This window comes from Typopeltis vanoorti, chromosome 1 (genome assembly GCF_054136105.1).
Source record: "Typopeltis vanoorti isolate ZY-2024b chromosome 1, IOZ_Tvanoo_1.0, whole genome shotgun sequence".
Classification (NCBI taxonomy): Eukaryota; Metazoa; Arthropoda; class Arachnida; order Uropygi; family Thelyphonidae; genus Typopeltis; species Typopeltis vanoorti.
This window is the reverse complement of record NC_143549.1, coordinates 143,849,191-143,873,510: the sequence shown is the minus strand read 5'-3', so window position 1 is coordinate 143,873,510 and position 24,320 is coordinate 143,849,191. Positions and strand designations below refer to the sequence as shown.

Genomic DNA, 24,320 nt, shown 5'->3' with positions numbered 1-24,320 from the left:
CGATATTAACAAATGATAGCATGACTCAACGACAAAGGCAAGCCGAAGACTGTTGAGTTGAAATGCTGATTCTCTCAACTGAATTCCAAAATATCTGAAACTGCCATAACAACATTAACTATCTATTTCTTAAAGTTATAAACTTTTTTCGTGTGCAAGGTATATGCAAAACTTTTTATTTGTAAAGTAAAATCAGGGATGCAAGATATACGCAAGGATGAGTTATATTTGAGTAAATACAATATATTGAATGTTCTTGGCAAAGAAGTCAGCATGGCTTTAGAGAATAAACAGAAAAATATAAGAAAACTAAGTTATGCATAAAAATATATATCCAAAACTTAGCATGGAAAAATACAGATGATAAATATCATAAAGATGTTATGTTGATATATTTATAAGCTAAAAGCAAAGAAAAGGAGGAAACACAAAATATACAGAAGATAAATATCACAAAGATGGCAAATGCTTGAAGCTATTCAATGTTTGAGGTTCTTACTCAAGGAAGTTTCCAGAGCCATAGAAGGAATCTGATTATTATTATCGGAGACCTCCAGAGAGCCAAACACTCACCAAGGCAGACTATACAATATCTACACAAGCTATCACGCCTTCTTTTAAACTCATTCACACTGGAGCTCCCACCCCATTTCAATAAGTAAACTCACTCATTCATCCACTGCCCTCTGAGGGGGGAAAAAAAATAAAAAAATCTCAATGCTCAGCCTTTTTTTTTAAATTGCACATAAACTTAACTTCCATGGATGCTTCTGTGTTCTCTTCCCACCTTCCATATACCAAAAAATTTCCAGTATCCTATAACACTCATTTATAAGTTAGACTTCTATTGCATCACTTCTCTTTCTCTCAAACTCTCCTCATAACCGACATTCCATACTCCCAATATCATCTTTGTAATTCTTCTTTGCACCTTTTCCACAGCTTCTTTATCCCAATGGAACCCAGGAGACCAATATGAACATAGTAGTAGTACAGGACATGGTTGTAGCAAGCCACGTAAAGAGAGGCAAAATGACTTCCTTCACACACACACACACACACACACACACACACACACACACACACACACACACATGTAGAAAGTATTTTACCTTGGGTATAAAAAATGTTAAAGATGCCAAGCTATTTTAAACCTGGTTTTACTCCATATCCCAAGTAAGCAAACAGACAAACAAGTCAAGTTTGCACCTGCAAGTGTTGCAAGTCTAGCTGACCTTGCACGTAGTGCAAGACCAAGGCAACTCATGGTAAAAGTAGAATAAGCGCTGATCACTAATCTTAATATTTACCCTTAATGCAAAGCACATCTCCTGAAGGAGATGTATGATGCTTTGTATTAAAGGCAAGGGGCTACTACCCAGACCAGTTTTGGCCTTTATTGAGGTCTCATCAGTGGGAGCCAGGCTAGAAATACCAAGATTTTAGTAATACAGAGCTTATAAGTATTTTACCAGAACAAGTTACCATAAGGTGTTTCAACCTTATTAAATAAAAATCTCAGGAGGAGATATAAATGTAGAGTTTCAGCACCACAATTATCCTCTGAGCTGTATTTACAACTTCAAATTCCTATCCACATAACTCCAAGATTCCTAGCCTCATCAGTTTTTCCAAGCATAATCCCAAAGTAATATGCCACTCAAATTCTTATCAAGCCAAAATGCTTAACTTTCCATTTACTAACAGTGAACTGACAGCCATTATCATTTGCCCGTAGTTCCAGCCTATTCAAATCATTCTGAAAGTGCTGTGTATATACTATATCCCAATGATTTTTCTATTATCTGTTTTACTGCAAATATTTCATCTATATACATGATTGCCCAGCTTCAAAACCTTATGTTCATCATGCAATAACAGATTCGGTTATAATTTTTGAATAAGTTTTGTACAAATTTTCAAAGTACACTGGTTTCCATAAATTAAAGAACAAAGAAAAAAAATGTAATAACTTTTTTGAGGAGGGGGGGGGGGGGCTTTGAAAGTCAAGAATATTATATAAAGTGATGCTGAGGCTGGTTATCATATAAAAATGAGTGACTGTGTCAGTTGTATATGCAAATAACCATGTCATAAAAACAGACAGTTTGGAGTGGTTTTCCATTTTGTATCAAGATGACATTTAACCGATGAATTCAGGTGAAACATCCCAAGACAAAGGCCAGCCAACGTCAGATGGAGTAGTCCACATAACTCCAAGATTTCTAGCTTCAGTTTTTCCAAGCATAATCCCATCAAAGTAATATGCCACAGGAATTTTTATCAAGCCAAAGTGCTTAACTTTCCACTTACTAACAATGAACTGTCATATGGGTTGTTCTGTGGTTCACAGATTGAAACCAATTCCAATAGTCACAAAAAGCATCCTGGAGATACAGTGAAGGAAGGCCATGGACAGCAGCAGGTGACTGATATCTCCATTTAACTGCTTGCTGAAACAGGAGTGCAACTCCAAAACAGCTACAGGAACATTAGCATCTGCTTCCACTCTGTGCAGAAGGTTTCATGAAGATGATCTATGCTAGGCAACTAGTATCACAGGTGAGAACATTTGAAACAGGCCAGGCTCCATGTCGAATGGAGCCAAGACCAATGGGGGTCAGTATTGTTTATGGATGAATCCTAATTTGCTCTACAAAGTGACACAGTGAGACCTAAGAGGACTCAGATATGGAGAGAATCAGGGACATGTTATTATCCCTCTAATATCCACTATGAAAGGGACACCTATGTTGCAGGTAGTGTGATTTTTTGGGAGGCATCTTGTTGGGTGGATGCAAGAACATGTATGTGCTTCCTAGCAGAATCATGTATGCTCCGACTTACAGAGACAAGTTTCTGGATCCTTATGCTTTATCTGTATGCAGGTGCAATAGGAGAGACATTTATCCTACAAGATAACAATGCTTGTCCTCATCAAGCAAAACTCATGGACCAATATCTTCAAAGAGACTATCTTATATATATGGACTGACAGGCAGGCCCAGGTCTCCTGACCTTAATCCTATTGAGCATGTCTGGGATGCTCTAAGAAGAAGACATGCTTTCAACCCCCCCCCCAACCAAATAAAAAACATCGAGAGACTTAGGAGAGTTGTGCAGGAGTGATGGTCATTACCAATGGAGCTCCTGGACACCATTATAAAAAAGTATAAAACATTGCAAACATTGAATTGCTATGAGTGGTAACCACATTCCTTATGGAGACACTTCAACAATCTCATTTTAACCTCATTTTTGACCATTGTCTATGTGTATTCATTTGTTACTGAATTAAACTATTTATTTACAATTTTTGTGAGTGTTTCTTTCATATCTTATATTGTACTACTTTCCACTGAACTACATAAAAATTCATCATACAGTTTCTGAGTTATTGTGATTTTTCTCTTTGTTCCTTAATTTATAAAAATCAGTGTAGATGATAAATCAACCTCTCTGATTACTTGAATGTATTTTATCTCTTTTTTTTTTTTAATTGGCACTGTAATATTTTCTTCCATTCATCTGGTACTGTTTTTTTTTTTTTTTTTTAAAAAACTTTAATAATTAACTGAAATAGTCATTGAAGAAATCTGTATAACTGAATAAAATAAATATTTGAAATACAGAGGAAACAGTCATAAAACCTACAACATTACGATACTGGCTGTAATTCTGCTCAAATCTTAAAAGTAACAGTTATATCTACTATTTCAGGCTGGTGGACTAAGTGGATGGCATTTGTTCCTCTCTCTCTCTCTCTCTCTCCACCAACAGGATGTAGGTTTCAATTTTATGACAACGTGGATGCATGTGAAAATCTTTTAGATGACATACTATTTTCACAGTCAATATAAGACAATCATCCTACTTATTGAGGCCTGAAAAAATATTTTTTTTTTCTCTAGAGCAGCATCCCAAGATTATCTTACCATTACGTTAGCATAGCTACAGTACTGAATGTATTGTGGATACATTCAATCCTTCATAGGTGGGAATGACATTAACAGAAAAATATAGATAATACAACAATAAAAAAAAATGTATTTAATTCCTTAGATATCATACTTTCATTATGATATGAAAAGTCTACCTATATTCAGATTTTCACCAAGCTCTCTCTCTCTCTCTCTGTGTAAAATAGCACTGAATTACTGCTTTGCACTAATCTTAATAATTATTTAAAAAAAAAAAAAAACTCATCTCTGCAGATTTATTCCATTTTTAATGAAATGTAATATTCCAAATACTATCAGTTCTCTCAAATTCAATTGTACATTCTTAAAGAGGTAGAAAAGAGATGTTCCAAGCAAGGAATGAGTTTTTTTTTTTTTAAGTTGTGCATGTGTATATTTCTTAAATCTCATTAAATAAATATAAAAATATCTTGATTGGTTTAATATCATTTCAAAATGAACAACTCCAAATTAATCCGAATTAATTGCAATATTTAAATATCTCTGAATGAATTTAATGAGAATAAAAGAAATACAAAAACTGACCTGAAACTTGTAAGGCAACTAAATAGCTTTCATCTCAATATTTGACATTTCTCAAAGCATCCTCCAGAAGATCACAAAATAAGTTTGGTTGGAATTAAGGCCAAAGCAAAGTCATGAAGCTAGTATATGTTCATTTCATATTCTCCAGCAGTTTTGCATGATGAAAACCAAGTTTCCAGAAGGGAGAAACCCTTCAACCTCTGTATGAGACCTGTTAACTTACCTTCAGTTGTAAGCCTTGATAAAGTTTTATTTAAACAGAATTCAAATCCAGGTCTTTTCAACCCAAAAGCAAATGATGTACCGTACTTGTGACTACACCCTTTACAAAGAATAAATAGTCCAGTTCGGGTTATTTATTTATTTATTTTTTTTTTAAAGCTGATCAACTTACTTTATTATCATGGATGCAATACAGGATGATGAAACATACTGTATGCAACATATCTCATATAATAATTAATGTATCCCCCCACCTTTTTGGATTGGTTGTCAGCAATAACAAGACTTAGATCTGTGAATGATGTTCTTTATGTAAAGTAGCTATGAGCCAATTATGGAAATATCCTAATGCAGTTATACATTTACTAATATTTGCACATAAACAGCTGGATTTCATGCATATACAAATGGCTGCATTTCTGTTAGTGAAGAGAAAGCAAAGCAATTCCAGAGAAAACCAACCACTTTGCTAGAGTCCAAACCCAGAACTAATCATAAAATAACTTCAGCTTTAGCTTTATTTATAAATAGAGCAGCAACTGAACTTATGACTGATGTCAGTAGTCAAAGTAAGCACAGCACTTTCCAACTCTGTACCATCATACCAGCTTTTTCACATCCAAAAAATTCTGAGATTGAGTTTTCTTGAATTTCATCTGTTGTAAGTTAGTGATTTTTATATTACAGCACTTTTAATTTATGAAACAGAAGTTGCCCAAAAAACTCATATCATAATTATCTAAATGAAAACAGTAGCAATCAAGAACAATAAGAATGGAGATTTCATTTCAATGCCTATTAAGAAGCAGTCTACTTTTATATCAGCTAAACTCGTTCACCTCATCCTCATATTTTTAGAATAGTATATTCAAGGAAATTGTGCAGAAAAATATGGTAACTAATTTGTATTTCATTTCAACCTGACTTTACATTCAAAAGAGTTTTTATAATATAAATTACTACAGGTTTCCACAAGAAGATTTTTTTTTAAATTCTGATATTCCATAACAACCAAGTGTTCAAGGGCAAAAAAAATCTTTACTTTAGAGACTATGGTTTAATCAGCCAACCAATAATTTTCATAGAAAGCATTCTTCCTCTGAAGGTAGTTATAATACTGTCCTGAAAGTTCAAATATTTTAAGATTAATGAATATTCATTATGTATCATGAAGCAACCATAATTTAGCATTATTATATGCATGCTGACAGGAATTATATCTGTGCTAGTCTATGCACGAAAATTATGTTTAAGACCGCTTCCATACTAACAGCAAACACTATCTGTGAAAGCATTTTAAGAGAGTCACTTCTGTAAGCTGGAATCTCATTAATGAAAATCCAGAAAGATATCTTAAGTTAACTCAGCCCAAGGTGACCTTCCCCCCCTCCCTTTCTTTTTAAATTTCACTTATTTAAGTGCAAGAAACAAAACAGTGTAATAGCCAATAATCTGGTGATTGAAGCAAGATGTTTGAATTTTATTTTCTGTTTGGTATAGTAATTTGAAACTACAGCAGCAATAGTCAATACTTGTTGTGTAAGTATAAGCCTAAGCAAAACAAGCTTGTGATTAAGCTAATTATTTATTATTATATTTTTGGAAAAATTATGTTTTCAATGCTTTCATTCCAAGAACCTGACCACAACTGAGCCATGTAATTCTATTCTGTAACATTCTTCCCCCCTCCAAATGCAAGCACAATCTTTTGATCTTAGGCAGATGTGATGAGCAAAACTTAGCTGGCTAAAAGGAGACCCATTTTATTTATGCATAGTACACAAAAGTACCAAGATATAGACAGTGTTGTTTCAAGTTACTGCACCAAGCAGAAAGATAAAAATTTTAATAGCATTTAAATACGTTTCATTTTTATAGCTGCCATTCTCAAGTGTATAATGTTCGCCCTGAATTCTCTGAGAGCAGAAGAATTTCTGCTATTTTTCCAATCACAAGAATAATATTTCAAGATTTTATACCAGAATTAGAAAGCAGTTCTTTATTTTCCAGTTATCAAATTTCAATAACTAACGTAAGAAATCGAAAAACATAAGATCATTCAATGTCTAAATTATTCATTTCTTATATTCTCTGAACAAACCAAATATTATGACTGTCCTGACAAAATATTTATAGTCAGTAATTCCAATAATTTTAAGTTTTCTTAATCAAGAAGAAAATGTAATTTCAGAAAAATAGCATTAGAAGGTAAATTTCTAAAATATACCATACCAGCCCCAGCACAAGGAAAATATTAACTTGCACTTAATTAAAAACTACACAGAAGGCTCAGATAAAAATCCCACATCCCACTAAGTGAAATGCTTATATATGCAACCTCATTACAGAGTATATATTTCATGAATTTGTTTCTACAAAGACAAAAGTATTTATAACAGATATTTTAAACAAGGAATTGCAAATTCTGAGCACCCCAAATCATCCTCTTTTTTTTCCCTTCTCCAATCAGCACATAAAAATAGATCTTCAGTAATTACAAATACCTGATCAAGCAATCCTCACTGAAAATGTTCAAATGAATATCAAAACATATAAAAGAGAAAGTTTGAATTTGCATAAAATTTCATACAATATAAATAGTTTAAACAATTAAAATGAATGAAAATCTATCAAAAATTCTTCATCCATTGCGATGGTGCCCTTTTTCTCATTTTCACCTGAATGATGTCAGACAAAAGAAAAAAACAGTTAATAAAAACCATATATAAATATGATCACACTACTGCTAGTTAAAACTAGACAAAAAAAGTAGTGGCCTGCAATTGTTATTGGGATAAAACTGACATTTCTTTAAAACTACACTATAGAGTTCAGCATATATAACAAAAATTAAAAAAATAAAAATAAAAGTTATAAATTATTCTCTCCCTGGAATGGAAAACACTAAGCATTAGATAGCCATGTACTAAAGCTAGAAAACTTTGACATTGGCTAATAACAGCTTAAAGAGTTCTTGTTCATTTAGAAAACCTGCAATAAAAGAGTATCTCTTGTAATGAACTTATAATTACTGCATGTCAGACAAGAACAGAGATAACCAGTAATTTCAATGAATATATTTCTACCATTGCCTGATTGATCAATTATGGGATTTAATTATATATTTATAAATGATCAGAAAAATGACAGAAAACCAAACAATTAGCAAACAAATTTTTTTGAGAGATGTCAAGAAAATGTAAAAATGTTTAACAATAACATCAAAGTTGGATATTAATCCAGATGAAGTAGAATAATAGCACTATTCCAAGATTCTTTCTTTCTCACTCTCTCTCTCTATTTTATGAAATATATACATTCATACAAATGAGATGTTAAGCCAAAGCAACTAATCAAAATAAATATATTTTAAAACACTTCTAGATAAACAGAAATAATATATATAAATATTAAATTTATTAATTTTGAAGAAAAAAATTATTTTATGTGTTAATGTTCAAAAAGATCCTTCCCTGCATGTTTAGCTACATATTTAGAACCTATGAAAAACAGTGTATTAAAGCTGTAACTAAAAATAAAAACATTAGTAGGTGGTCTCTGTAAATCAAACCTGTCTTCAGGATTAGGAGGAATTCCCAGGTCACCCGTACGAAGCCTTCTACTAATTTCCTCTATCTGCAGTTGCACTGTAATAGATGGGGTTAGAGAAAGTGGGCAGAGCCCAAAATTAACAAACTGCTTTAAAATATAGATTTATTTATAAAAAGAGCCCTGGTTTAATAAACAGCTTTCTTTAATTAAGACCTAAATCATCTCTGAATAATGTCTGACATTAAGATAATACCAATGATGGTATAACCTTAATGCTATGAAAGAATAAAGTGCTGCTACTCAGGGCTTAAAAAAGTGTTTATTACTGAAATAAATTATTAAATTTCTGAAAACAGTAACAATTAAACACATCATAACTTTATCTTAAATATTACAATTTAATAAACAACATAAAATGATTAAAACAGAAAGTAATACATTTCATAATAAATAAATATATACCAAAACACAACACACACACACACACACACACACACACACACACACACACATATATATATATATCCCAAAAAATTAAAGAATATAACCTAATTCATGAGAGAACTGACAGTGTTGCCAAAGACATCTCAAATTTTGCCGAATTACAAAACATGCCAAGTAATATTCTAGTAGTTAGACTAATTTACACAGATGAATTATTTAATTAAGATACGTTAACTACAAATATTTTGATTCACATATGTAATCATCAATGTAATACAGTTGGAAATTTAAAAAAGTAAACAATTAAATCATCACACACACACACACACCTCATTTGATCCTAATATCATCAGTTTTTACCCTGCTGTCTCGCAACTATAAGGAGAGATTCCATTCTCCATATACCTTCATTGCTTAATTTTCAACTATGATGATCATTATATGTACAAATATTTGGAATTAATTTAATCAATACTCCCATGCAAAATTTTAGCTGATAGTAGTATAAGGGTGTACAAACACACTAATACACGAAGTATTCATATTCTGTTGGTGGCATGTTTGAACTTCCATGACTATTGACAAACTCATGTACAACATGTAGGATCAGAGGGTTAATACATAAGCAAATGGAAGAACACAGGGAAAGTGAACAAGTGCCTTCAGCTGTGGAACTTAAAGCAACAAATTGCTTTTACCTTTATCTAGAAATATCAATATAATTTTTTTTTTTAAAAAAAGGTCAAAAACATGAGCAGCATAATAAAATGCACATCATATTATGTGCACTCTGTCTATCATCAGTGATGACAGACAGGAATGGACAAGGGAAAGTGTAAAGGAGTCATATCCTAGAAGTGAGGGGTTAGTGAGACTTGTCATAGAAACAGAAATGAGTTAGTGTACGTTAACAAATGCTAGAAGTATTCAAAACAAGGGGAATGAAATTTTAGTGTTGAAAGAATTCATTTGCTATAAAATTATTTGTATAGGTAAGACATGGTTGAACAAGGATGACATTCTGACAGGAATATGTAGTCATTTGTGAAGACAGAAAGATAGAAAGGGAGGAGGAGTTGTGACCATTAGGGTGGAGAAGCAAGAAGCAAATACTAGCAGTGGTTTAGAAGCAGTATGGTGTGAAGTGGTGGTGGACAGGATGAAATGTTTAATAGGGTATTGCTATAGACCTGGTAATGTGGAAGGCAGTAAGAAGGAAGTATTCAAACAAACTGGTCTGGCTAATAAGAAATTTAAATTATGACAATATAGACTGGGATGAAGATACAGTATCAGGAACCAAAGAGAATGAATTTCTTGAGTTTTTAAGGGATAAAACACAGTATGTACAGAGGCCACACGTGGATCAAGGGTCTTGAATTTGATTATCTCATCAGAAGATATTGTTGTTGGAAATGAAGTGTCAAATCTTCCTCCAGCTGATCAAAGTCACCATCAAGTGATCATTTGGGTGGGGGCCAGCCATATTGGGACTTTTGTGAGAAAGGGTTATATGTGGAACTAGAAGGCAAAAAAAGTATCTCGTAGAGGCAATGACTGAGTGTATTCCAAAGGTCAGGAGATTATATAAGGTAAGTGTAAAATGGATGAGTGAAGCGTGCAATCTGGAAGAAAAAGCCATTGTGGAAGTAGTACAAGATGAGTGGAGATAATAAGTTACATCAGGTGTATAAAATTGCAAGCAAGGAAGACAACTCACTTAATAAGGCTAGCAAAAGTGCAGCAAGAGTAGCAGCAAATGATGCTAAAAGAAATAGTTTTTTTGATATATGGCCAGTAGAAGGAAGAATGATGTTGGTCAGTGATAAGGAGAATGATAAACAATGACTCAAGCATTCCATCCTTGTGATATAACATAATGCAAAACTTGAGAGCAGCGGCAATGGGGAAGGAACCACTGATGGTGAGTGAGCAAGAAGTATATAAGGAATTGAGTCAACTTGATATCAACGAGGCCATGGTATTTTATGGTATATCATCATGTCTTGGAAGAATGTTCCAGGGAATTAACAACAGCTTTAAATTTATTTTTAACATGAATCTTACATTAGCCCAGGTTCCAAGGAAGTGGAAAGATGACAAAATTGTTCTGATTCATAAAGGGAGTGATCAGACTAAGGCTTTGAATTATAGGCCAGTCTGATTATCTGAGTTGTGGTCAAGTGTTGAAGAAGCTAATGAGGACAAGGATTCAGAACTGGGTGGATGGCATGGGTTTGCTAAAGGAAGATCATGTTTCAGCAAGCTGATGACTTATAACAAAGTGACAAATGCATTGGACAAGGAAGATGCATATACAGTAGTGTATTTAGATTTTGTAAAGGCTTTTCATAGATTGCCACTATAGTAGTTAAATTGGAACAGGTGGGATTGGAGATTGGCTGTCAGATATGTAACAGCAAGTTGTGTATGGGAGAGTGACATCCCAAAAGAAAAGTCACTAAAGTCATGCTTTGCAAGAGGACCTAAATAGACTAAATAATAATAATATTATAATAATAGACTAAATAGATAGAGACCGTCTAAATGAACAAGTGTGAGGATATCAGTTTAATGCTGCAAAGTATAAGGTTTTAAAATTTGGGCAGCAAAGATGGGATGCAGGGTATAAGATTGGTGGAAGGATATTTTAGAAGAGGTAGGGGAGATGAAAGATCTGGGAGTGATAGTGGATAGGGTCTTGAAATTTCGTGGACATTTTCCTAAAATTGTCAGGACACTACAAAAGATTATGGGAAATTCAGAGAACACTAATGTGTTCTCTGAATCATTCCTATAATCCACCAATATTGTAATAAAAATGTAGAAGTAAGGATGTTTTGATTCTATTGTCCAAGACTTTGATAAATTGGTAAGGGGTAATTACCAGATTAGTGTGGACGAGATTTTTCATAGAATATCTGGAGATAGGGAGAGAATGACAGGCCATGCCTGGAAGTTGTATAAGGTGAGTGTGGGCAAGGGAGTGGGGAGTAGATTTTTTACATGGAGAGTGGTATGCAATTGGAATGCATTGTTTGAGAGTATGGTGAGTGCAAGAACAGTGAATGCATTTAAGCCGAGGTATGATGAGCCTTGCATGTGAGAATGGGACCTCCCATGATGAGTCTTCTGACTCCATGGAGGCCTGTTGATGTTGAATAATAAACATACACACATTCATACAAATTAACACACACACACACACACACACACATATATATATATATCTTGACTACTGTGCACAGGTCATCTGGGTTTCTTGGGAATGGGAAGGTGGTAGAGAGGATCCAGAGACAAGTGACCAAGCTGGTGACAGGTTCATGGAATACTTCCTGTGAGGATAGAGTGAAGGTGTGAGTTGCAGGGTCTAGCTGACAAAGGTAAAAGGGAGGGACATGACAAAAACTCTATGTTACTAAAAGAATTCTATAAGACTCACCAAAGAAATTTTTCAATACATGATAAGTAGTGAGAGAACTAGGTGTCGCCCATGGAAGTTGTATAAAACTGCAGTTAGTATGGATGTGCAAACTAGATTTTTTGCTTGGAGAGTGATGCATGACTGGAATAGACTGCTGGAGGTAGTTGTAAGTGCCCTGGCAGTAAATAAGTTTAAGGAGAGATATGATAGGTATTGTGTGAATCATAGTTTGTGCTGATCTCAGATGATGAGTCTTCTGACTCCATGAAGACATCTCTCTATAACAGTAATAATTCTCTTCAGACAAACTGCAGCTGGTGTGATAAATGAATAGTAGTCACTGGCTCAAACAGTATACCATATGTAGACAAATAATAATTGAGAATGATAAAATCTTATCAGATAAGCCTAGAGCTTAAGATGCTGTTCCAGTGAAAGACTTCAAATCAAATAATTCTGTCATCAATTATTTTGCCTGTCATGAACTGTGGAGTATTTCCCATTGACAAAAGCATTCTCTAATCAGCAGCTGAATTTTTCCTGTTGTTTTCCTGGTGAAATTTTATTAAATGTCCATAGGCTGACCATGTGTCTTTACAGGCTGACTACAGAGAATAATTATGTCAAAATAGCTGTCAGTCACATCAATCAAAATAACAGATCACCGAATTATTCAATCTGAAAGCAGAAAACCCACTTAGCATACACAGCTCAAACATTTCTTTTGAAAGCAAATGTAGGATATAGATACAACATACTAAGAGAATAATGTTAACAACATGTATCCTTCATTATACTGTATTTCTAGCATTCTTATTTTACATTGCTACTTCTAAATAACTTCTAAATAACTTCAAAAAGAACATGTAATTTTGTAGAATCAAGTTCTACAGTCAAAGATGCAACAGTTGCTTACTTTTCTCCATCTCTCTATTCAAGCTGTATATTCATAATTTCTCTCTTAATTCATAATTCAGTGATATCATTTTTGGAATATCCTCCCAAATACTTGTAGGTGATATTAGCAACTAAAATATTGCATAAAAATATTACTTAACTTGTTCGGTAATTAAACAAAATTTGAGATGAAGTTGTTACATAATACTGAAGGTTCCTATGGGAATTAAATTTTCCCTCCCTTTGATTATCAAAAACATTAAAATCATTTTATTCTGAAAAACAAATCAGCTGTATGTGAAATGGGCAAAGCGGTCACTCTATCCATGCAAAGAAATGTGATTTATTATTTTCATGTATTCCAGAATCAAGTCAAAAATTAGAAAAATTATTTATTCTCCTGGCTTTCTGTAAAGAACTTAGAGAAATGGATTGCAGAAATGTTCACATTCTTACAGCTCCAAGTAGTGGAGCTTGTGCTCCACTACTTGGAGCACAAACTTGTGCTTGGATAAACATCCAAGCACAAGTTTGATACATCTAAAGATACCAGTGACTAAGAGGGCAACTAAGGGCCATCTCATTTTTTTTTACTTCTGTTCTACAGACAATGACATTACCTCGGAAAAAGTACAATGCTCAATCACATAAAAACACTGTTTATTACTAGTTTGCAGTAATACTGAGAATGGTCATATAATATCACATCATACAGTATCAATACTAGATATCACCAGTGGTGAGCTATGAGGGGCTCACACGAGCCCTTTGTTAAATTTTTCTCAAATTTGCGAGTCCCTTGTTCTTCTTCTTTACTTTTTATTTAAAAAAAAAACACAAAAAAAACAACATAACTTTTTGAAATATATTAAGCCACAAACTCGTTCAGTAACCTAACAAAAATTAGTCTATTCGGCAATGAATAGATTATTTGGAATTATTGTTTCAACTCCTCTATTACGAAAGTTTATAAACTGGACATTAGTTCTGTGTTCGTCAGTACACTGATGTATAACAGTTGTTTGTGTTTAAAATTTAAAAATAATAATAATTTAAAAACTGTAGATTCAGCAAATTTTATTTTTATAATTGCAGAAGTATTTTTACCAGTGAAACAAGAAAAGACAGTGAAATTTATTATATTAAATTTTGTTGGTAAAAAAAATAATGAAAAGTGATTCTGCTGATTCTAATGTTGTTGAAAATGAAGTCGAAGATGAAGTTTGAAGATAATACGCACATTGATTCAATGAATATGCAACAAGTTGGAGGAGCAAGAGAAAATCATTTACCTGATTGCTGGAAAGAGAAGCAAGCATCGTATTTCAAAACGCACTATAAGTGGTTAGAAGTTAAAAATGGTAAATTAGGATGTCATGTTTGCTCAAAATATAAAAACTTGAGTGTTGAAGGAGAAAAAAGTTGTTTTATCATCAAAGGAAAAAAAGCCAAAGTGATTATGGCAACAATTCCGGTTTGCAGAAAAGACAATTTTCTTTTTTCAAAATATTGCAGTTGCAGAAAGGACAGTGAAATTTATATTAAATTTTTTTGGTAAAAAAAAAATAATGAAAAGTGATTCTGCTGATTCTACTGCTGTTGAAAATGAAGTCGAAGATGAAGTTAATATGCACATTGATTCAATGAATGTGCAACAGGTTGGAGGAGAAAGAGAAAATCATTTACCTGATTGCTGGAAAGAGAAGCAAGCATCGTATTTCAAAACGCAGTATAAGTGGTTAGAAGTTAAAAATGGTAAATTAGGATGTCGTATTTGCTCAAAATATAAAAACTCGAGTGTTGAAGGAGAAAAAAGTTGTTTTATCATCAAAGGAAAAAAAGCCAAAGCGATTATGACAACAATTGCAGTTTGCAGCGCTGAAGCCGAACGAGCTTTTAGTGTGATGAATAACATCGTAACGACGAAGAGATCTTCGCTCACTATAACATATTCCGGATTTAATGACAATATGTATAAACGGGAAACCTTTGAATGAATTTAATCCGAATCCCTATGTCAAATCTTTTCTAGAAAATCATCTGCTATAGATCCTCCTAGAAGAACACGAAGGAGGAAATAAGGTGTGGCAGCGGTTGTCATAAGTATTTCATTAAAGTAACTGTTTGTAAATGTTAACCTGTAAAGGAGAGTGGGTAAACGTGCACCAGACAGTTTTTTTTTTTTTTAATATCGTAAAATCGTCTCATAGTTTTGAAAGTGATTTTATTAACTAAAATATCATAGTTACTGTTACTACCATTTTACAAATAAGAATTCACTTTTGGTAGTCTCATATAAATAAATAGGACTATAAAATAATGTCCCTTGATTGGTACCATTGATTATCACTTGAAGCATAAAAACAAAAGAGAAATATAACGTATTTCAATATTATTGTGTTTAGATAATATTTATGTATTATTTATAGATTGTTTGTCATAAAAACTTCTATTGCAAACAAAACAAATTTATTTTGTTTATAAATATCCTATGAACATCCATTAGCGTTCACAAACATGTCATAAAAACATCTATCAGTTTTTTTTTTGTTTTTTTTTGCTCAACGATGCGAGCCCTTTGTTAAAATTTCCATAGCTCACCACTGGATATCACCCACCTAAAACTTTTCAGAAGTTGCACAGCTGGAAAAATTATATAAGCAGACCAGAAGATGAATTTCATGACATTATCTGAAACACGATCCATCTGACCATGGCTCATGTTTCACTTTCATTTATGGTACTGCACAAACTTTGTTTTCATGTAGCAGGCTTTTTTTTTTTTTTTTTTTTTAATTCATGTTATCTGCAAGCCATTTATAATTGGCAATATAGTACAGAGAGGATCAGCAATATTTGTAGTTTAACAATATTTTTTTAAATTTCAGAAATGAAATAAAAAAAAAATGGTGCTGTTTTGAAGTTCTTTAACTATAAATTAATAGTCACATTGGAAATATTACATTGAGTAGCAGGTTGCACTGCTACATTAAACAAGTATATTAATTACTTGGCCAACCAGGCCTGGCCTGGTTGGCCAAGTAATTAACATGCCCATTATCCAACCCAAAAGGTTCAAATCTTGACATGGGTATGAATATTTATAGCTGTGTTTAGGTGGGAGATGTAAGACCATAGTTCTGCTTATTAAAAGCCTGAAGTGTCTTGAAAATTCTATGCTTAGTCTTTGGAGCAGTTTTTGGATTAAAAAAAAAATAAAAAAATATTACAAATTTATATATATATATATATATATATATATATATATATATATATATACCCACTCTATATATAAAAAGATAAGCCAAAATTTGAAACGTTTTCATGTCACGTTTTTTGTCCGGCATATAATATAACATATTGGTGTGAGTAGTGTAATTATTTTTATATAAAAAATTTAAGGAAAATAATATATTTTTTTAATAGAAAAATATTAAACGTTGCATTATTTTTATAGATATTTTTAATTATATAAGACAAAGCTGTAGTGCAACAACAAGGCAACTCATGGCAAAGGTGGAGCAAGCTCCAAGCATCTGATCCAAAAATAACCAGCTTACCAGTCCGGAACTGGGGAGGGGGTGGGCGAGGGTGAGATTCCCCTATTGTGTGTGTGTGTGTGTGTGTGTGTGTGTGTGTGTAAAAATCTAACCCATCCACAGTACTCGTGTAATATGGGTTTCTAATCTTTCATGAGTCACATATAAAAATGAAGTATAGTTGGATATGCAATATAATCCATATTATTTAACATATGAAATTTTAAATGACAAGTTTTTGGTTTTTTTTAGCATTTTTTTCAAGAGCTTTGAATGGTAATTTTCTAACACAGATTGGACTGTTTACATACCTACAACATAGGATCACTGTATCTCACAATGCATAGTGTGCACATTTAGAACTATTTTCTTTGTCATCTTAGAGGAAACAGTTCCTTCTGATGTTAAACTCAGCAAAACACAGATATTCCTAGTTTATTGATATATTATTCATATCCCCATCCAAGAACTTGAAATTGCATTTACTGCACATATCCTTTCTATTCAAATGATTGCCACTAATTATAATTCCTGGTTTTATAAATCACAGATCTTATAACCAGATTAATTAATCCAGCTGTTGAAAAGATGTCTAAGGCATAGACCTAATCAGTCATATCTTAAATCACTCTTTTGCAGAGTGACCTAAGACAGGATGCCAAATTAAGTGACAGCCTGGATACACCATTCTTTAATTTTTTGGGGATGAATTTAAGAGGTTCTGATTAAATGGGTGAATATTAAAAAATCTAGTTATGAAAATAATTATAGTATTCTGTACAAAAATTACATATTTCTCTCAAAATTAAAAAAAAATGTAGTTATGTTTCTTGTAAACTTATGTTCCAATAAATATGATTTGGTACCAAAATAATTAAGAAAATATACCAACATATAACACCAACAATGAAAATTTCTACAGACCTTGTCTCTTCAAATGTGAAGCACTACTAACTTTCTTGATTTAGTGAAATCTTACTAAAAAACATTTGATACAATTAACATTTTTTTTTAATCTTAAAGCTGTAATCTTAAGATAAATACCACTTCAAAGGAGAAACTGCTTATAGGTGCCAATTTCACTATATTTTAAACTGCAGTTAATTTTAAAGTATTAGGAGAACTAAAAAGTATTTAAGAACTAGTGATTAAGTTCAGAATTTAACTGGTCCTCGGAACTAAAACTGGAACCTTTATGATAATGCTATTGACATGGACTAGAAAATTGTAATGTACAATTTTCCTAAGGTGGGAGTTAATGGGCTCTGATTTTCTTAAAGAGATGGCACTGCCTTTTTTCAAAATGAGCTACCCATACCTATTACCTTCCAATATGCTATCATCAAATATAAAAATTCAACACAACAAAATTTGTCAAACTGGCTCAATTAATTGGTACATTATACACTTTGGTATATGAATCTTTAAATCTAGTGGATTTTCCAAATGTGGATTCTACTGTCATTTAGTGAACATTCTTCATATTTATTTCAACAGTGATTTTATTAATAAATTTCTATATACTTCATATGTTCCATCTGGATCAATAACAATATGGTATATAAACATACCCAATAAAAGTCCTGGGCAGAATGAAACATGGAGTGTATTATAATAAAAGATAATTTACATTGTTATTACTATTTTCATTAGTTTAGTGCAGTAGGAGGCACCTAACAACTTTAAAAGTTGGAAATAATGAACTACCATTAAAAAAGCAGATAATACAGAAGTGTTTTTAACTACTTTCCTTAAGAACATACAGAAAGAAAATGCATCATGAATGTTGCAAAATTTATGTGTGCAAGGATTCCCTCCTGTGTTTCAGAACACTCATCAGTAATGTAGTTATCAAAACTGTATATAAGAGTGAAGAACAAAAATTAAAATGCCATAAGGAGAACAGACCCCAATGAGTAGCCTGATTAAATGCTTGTAAACAAAGCAAAAAGCTACAATTTTATTTGAGTGCACATTTCACAAAACATACATTTGAGATCACAAGATAAAGAAAAAGATATCCAATGATTTAAATGGAATAATACAAACAAATATTAAAATGATTCTAATGCAAAAAAAATATGTAAGGGGAAAAAATATTTTCTATGTCAATCCTACCCATACAATTCAAAAATCTACAATTAATAATTGTTTCTGAAATATTTCTCTTATAGTTAAATAAAATAAAACTAACTTCATGTTCACGTGAATGACATGTATACTATTTATGTGAATGTATTTCTTCCTTAATTATCAATAATCTGGGTATGTTAAAATAACAGTTTGATCCAACTAACATAGGTTCATATGCTGAAACAGTGAGTCTTCTGAGTTCAGGGAAATAAAGTCCAACAAAGTTGTTTAACATACTCTAGCTTAGCAAACAAAAAGCTTAATCATATGAAGTTTACACTAGACAGTAATAAGATAGATGGTGACTCTCTTAATGCCCAATATATAAAAGCAGTTAAAGACAACAACCTGAGGATGTGGATCCTATCTTGATCTCAAAATTCATCAACTAAACAGAATGAAGTTGTTGAATTATTAAGAATAGGTGTCAAGTTTCTTCTTACAAATAATCATCTGCAACTTTAATAAAAAAAAAGTTTTCCTAACATTGTAGAATATCATTTCCTAATGGATAATACAGATGATTTTTTTTTTTAAAAAAAAAAGTAACTCGCAAATTAATTTTGGATCAATTGCAGTCAAAATTTTTTTTTTTTTTTTTTTTTTGAGAGTTTGAACTGAACTGCCATGCTGCTGGTATTACTATAGATCTAGGATTACATCTTCATTATTAATGCTCGCTTTCCTACGAGTATGTAATAAATACAGAGGCCTAGAGAGCACATTCCCTTTTTAAAGTGATAGGAAATCTGAAGTATAAGTAAAAAAATCCACTAATGCCTTTTATTCCCCTAATAGATGAGGCCATTTTAGCCCCATCTAACTTTTGTAGACTGGGGGAGGTTCAATCTCCACTGATAGCCAATCAGAGACAGCTGGCTCAGAGCTATCATGAGTTATAAACAACATCCAATGAAGAGAAGGCTGACTAATGCCACCATCTCATGGTCCCCAATCCTAACACTATATTGTTGTCTGAAATAGTGTGGGTTCTGCAGTCAATTTTCATGAGTCTACAGGATGAAAAACCTGACTTTTTTTCATGGGGGGAAAAAACCCCTTACCCATGCCAGAAATCAACTAAACTTGGGAACTGGTCGATGAAAGACAGAAAAGTATTAAACCTCAAATACTGTACTACTACTGTGTTTCATCACAGTTGCACACAACCATATATGTAAATATCCATAACCAAAAGATTCATAATATTGTTACTAATCAGAATCTCATTTAAAATTAAATTTAATTTATATTACATTATTTTAAGATATTTTCAATTTCAGGTGATATTGTTGGATTCAGAATAAAAAGAAATTAAAATTATTAATAATCCCTTCAGAATCCAACATAATCCATCATATCATATCATAGGCTACATTTGTAGATAATATAATGTAAATCTCTTGTTATAAACTATTATTCATATAATTATCTGAGTTTTTTTTATTTAATTATTTAATCTAAGATATGTATTAATAATAGAAAGGACTCTGTATAAAAATAACGTTCAGATTGTTTTAATTATTCCTATATTAATAGTAGAAGAATTTGTGTTCATATTTAATTGTATATTATTTGAATTGAAAAATATCCTTTTATTTAGTTTCTGTATGTAAAGGTATAATGTTATGTAATCTTCTTTCTTTCTTCTTCTACGCGTTATTCCCGCTTCCCATGCAGGGGTCCGCGTGTTACTTTAGATGCGACTTCTTTGTTAGTACTACTCCCAACCGACCCATCGCCTGGTCTGCCGCTGGGGGGATATATTTTTGACTGTAGAGGCGTATGTTCATGGGCCGGTTTGCCTGTTTGCGGGATGAAAAACGCCAGATAAACTGGCAGAAAAAACCCTACTGACCGCACCCAAGACCAGCTAACTTGGCTATGCCTGAGGATCCTCAAATTCCTCACGTCTACAACGGGAATTGAACCTGGGACACTCCTTCCCCAAGCATATGATTGCAAAGCGCAAAGCCACTAGGCTAACCGCGCGGTTATAATGTTATGTAATGCTTATGCTTATGTACTGCTCTAATTGTTGTCATGGAGACGGAGTTAAAAATAGAAAGTGCGAGCATAGTAGTGCACGAATTATGGATGTGAGATGGAATTGATATGAGCTAGACGGTGAGAACAAGTTTTGGCGGGAAAACGGAGCAAAAATATATAAACGGAAAGCGAGAGTAAACAAGAGCAGTGAGTAGCAGTTGGTCGCCAGTCAGCACTAGAACTAGGGACTGAGTACAATTGGAGCACTCAGCACAGTAACGGCACTGAGAACAGTACAATAGAGATGAGGAAATAATTTATTAGCAGCACAGAGTTAAGAGGCTGTAGTACAAAGAATTAAGTGCTGTAATCAGATTACGAAGGATCAAGATGTAAATTGGCATCTCAGAATATTGATATGGAATTCTGAAGTTAATGTTGTATTCCAGAGCTGTCAAGGAAGATAAATGAAAGCTGATTCTATTGTAAAGTAGTATATGAGGAATAAGTGAATTTTCTAGTGCAAGTGTGTCTGCATTTGTGATGTGCTGAAGTTAAAGATTAAGTTAATTTAAAGAAGATTACTTTTGAAATGTGCAGCTCCAGTGTGATAATTATCTAAGTTTTAAGTGTGCCTCAGTGAATAATATGTGCAAAGATTTATTCTGGTAAGAACAGCTGTACTTTATAGCATTTTAGAGTGAAGTTATAAGAAATTATCTCCTTCTGTTAAATCCTAACATTAACTGTGGTGTTTATGCTGAAATTAGCCGAAGCTAAAAGATTAATGGTCTTCCCCCTTAAAGTGATAGCTATCTCTTGACTGAGCTATGTGATTTCTGACTAAGGGATATATAAAGAATACAATTGTTAAAATATTTGCTGTGAATTTCAGTGGTAATGAACTTTAGAACCATCTTTGCTTATTAAGGAGAAATTAGATTTTGAAGCTCAGTGTTTAATACCAAAAGTTAAGTGAATGTTATGTGTAGTTGAACTGAGTTAATTTTGCATTATCTTGTATCCAAAGTATGCTTATATATATATTATATAACCTTGCATTAAATGTTTTGTTTTATTGATTTCAATTTCTTTTCCACTGCACCGTTCATAAAATTATCAGACCTAGCGGGAATCTCATTGTTAATGTAAAATTTGGCCTATATATAAACATTAGACTGCTAAAATTAATTAATATTTGGTTACACTATTTTGCATAGACTAATCTGAATATAGGGTGGTGCAGTATAATAGAAATTTCCCTATATTTGGATTAGTAATCAACATACAATTAATTAACCTTAATAAGAACAACGTTAAAGCAAGATGGCGGATCAAAAGACAGGAAGGATGATCCAACAATATTATCTAATAATGATATGCTGCTAGCAAAGTATGTATATGCCAAGACATGTTGCTTAAACAACTGTTATATAAAAAAATATAAAATTCTGTTTATTATATCAATATGCTCTCACATGCACATCCTCTCAGTAAAAACATTGTGCTTTGAGAACTGTGTTTCATCATCTTCAAATTCATTTATATTAACCTAATCAAAGTAATAATATTCATGTAATAACTTGAACCCGATCTCAAAAAGTTGGTCGGCTCAATACCCATACATGCTTGCTAAATGCATGAATTCACAGGCTTGCTTTGGAAATTAGTCTGAGGAAAAACCGGTTATTAGGAATAAAACTCTTCTGCTGCTGCTGCCTGGAAATATTTTATTTGAGTAATGGTTGTTTAAAGTAATAAGAAGTGTTTGGCTGAGGAGTTCTGTACCACATATTTGCAAGTGTGTGAATGACTTACTAAATGTCATGGCAAGCTCTGATTTGTCCCTTTGTTTCTATTTATATTCTTGATGTTATGGAGAATATCATGATTGGTTAAGCTTGCACATATATTCTTCTATTTAGTAAATGAGAATTATTTGTCTCTATGCACAAGGTTATATATGTTAACCAAAGAGTCTGTTTTACAAAGTAGCAATATATAGCAGAAGAAAATAGCAATCAAAATCATCTGTCTTGGCTTATATCATTTGCTAGTAATAATATGTGTATACACAAACATAAAAGAAGATTATCACTTTAAAAATTAAAACAAAGAAGCAACTTTCATTTGCAATTATATATTTATGCTGCTTAAGAATAATGCAATACATGAAAAATGGAATTGGATCCTTTAAATGTCTAACTGAAAAGTCGACAGTTCTCGCTGTGATATCAGTAATCTGTGTAAAAAATATATAAATAAATAAAATAAAAAATAATCAATATCTGAATTATTAACCAGAACACTTACCATTTCATATCAGAATCTTAATCTTTACTAGTTTTATCTATTCATAGTTAGCCTTACAAAAAAAAAGTTAAGTAGTAGTAAAAAAATTACCGACTTCAACAGTTGAAAATTATATGAAAGAGAATTCGTTGAAAGTTTAAAAAGGAACATAGATCAATAAGAAAAACATTTTATGAATATATAAACGATGAATGACAAGGAAAAATATTAAATAATACCAATATTAATAAAATGTCTTAAACAGAAGGTGCAAATAGGAGAATAGAAATTTATGCAAAGGCTAATGAGAATGTATATTCATTCAGTTTGGTGTCTACAACAGAAATGCCTAACATGTTATCAACTGCACTAGAGAGGCATTACAAGCAATTTAAGAAACCAACAATCAGGGACAGATTATACTATTTAAATCAACCAGTAATGAAATAATTTCATACAATTTTAACATACAACTGAGCAGCATAACTGAAATAAATACTGTTTTATAAGAAGATGCCTGCTACTTGTGTGATATCACTGTTAAATTGAAAACATTAAACCAATAAGTTTTTTTTACACTACTACATTAATAATCAAGTAGAATAAGACTGGATGTAAAATCAGACAACTCCCAAAATTTCTTTTCAAAATGTTTGTTATTCTTGTTGTATAGCCACAAATTTTGCACTTACTGCTGACTGCTTCTTACACATAACATTTCTGTTCCTAAATTACATTAAAATAGATTTAAGTAAGTTTCATGGCTTGCATATGCAACAAAAATTATACAGAATTTATTCAAAAACTCTCATATATTGCACTCAGCGTTATATTGACATACTGTCTGTAACAGTATACTGTTAACTACATTCAAAAGATAAATCAAAATAATGAGTCATAAATCATGTATACAGGACTCATCACGTAAATAGGGTTGCTAGATTTTGGAAAACCAAATGCAAGACAATTCTGGTTAGTCGAAAAATATTGTAGGAACAAGTTTACTGCTGCAATGATTAGAATTAAAAGAACTATGATGCTTTATGCCATGAAATGCCATAATAATTATTTCGAGTAATAACTTTTCTTTCTTTGCAGGTAACCCTCGTATAACACGGATGTTAGGTTCCATAGAAATGCCGTGTTATATAAATCGCGTTATGCGAGACTCAGATCACACAGAAAAAGTACGGTTAGGTTTCGAAATTTTAAAAAAAATAAAAAATTATATAAACAACAATGACATACCCAACAAAAATATATTTTTATTTAATTCAGATAATTCATGCAAGTTAAGAAAACATAAACTATCAAACAAATACA

General features: G+C 32.3%; 1 protein-coding gene across 2 annotated transcripts in view; it reads right to left on the bottom strand.

Annotated features, from left to right (window-relative positions):
• The window catches only part of LOC150110502 (splicing factor 1-like), a 125,010-nt gene that overhangs the window by 76,718 nt on the left and 23,972 nt on the right, over window positions 1-24,320 (bottom strand). Inside the window, exon 3 of one of the 2 annotated variants that reach the window (XM_090399538.1) lies at window positions 8,299-8,374. The exons of the other annotated variant lie outside the window; for it this stretch is intronic. Coding sequence (XP_090255664.1) covers window positions 8,299-8,374 — 76 coding nt within the window. The remainder of the gene's footprint in view (window positions 1-8,298; window positions 8,375-24,320) is intronic. 2 annotated transcript variants of the gene reach the window in all.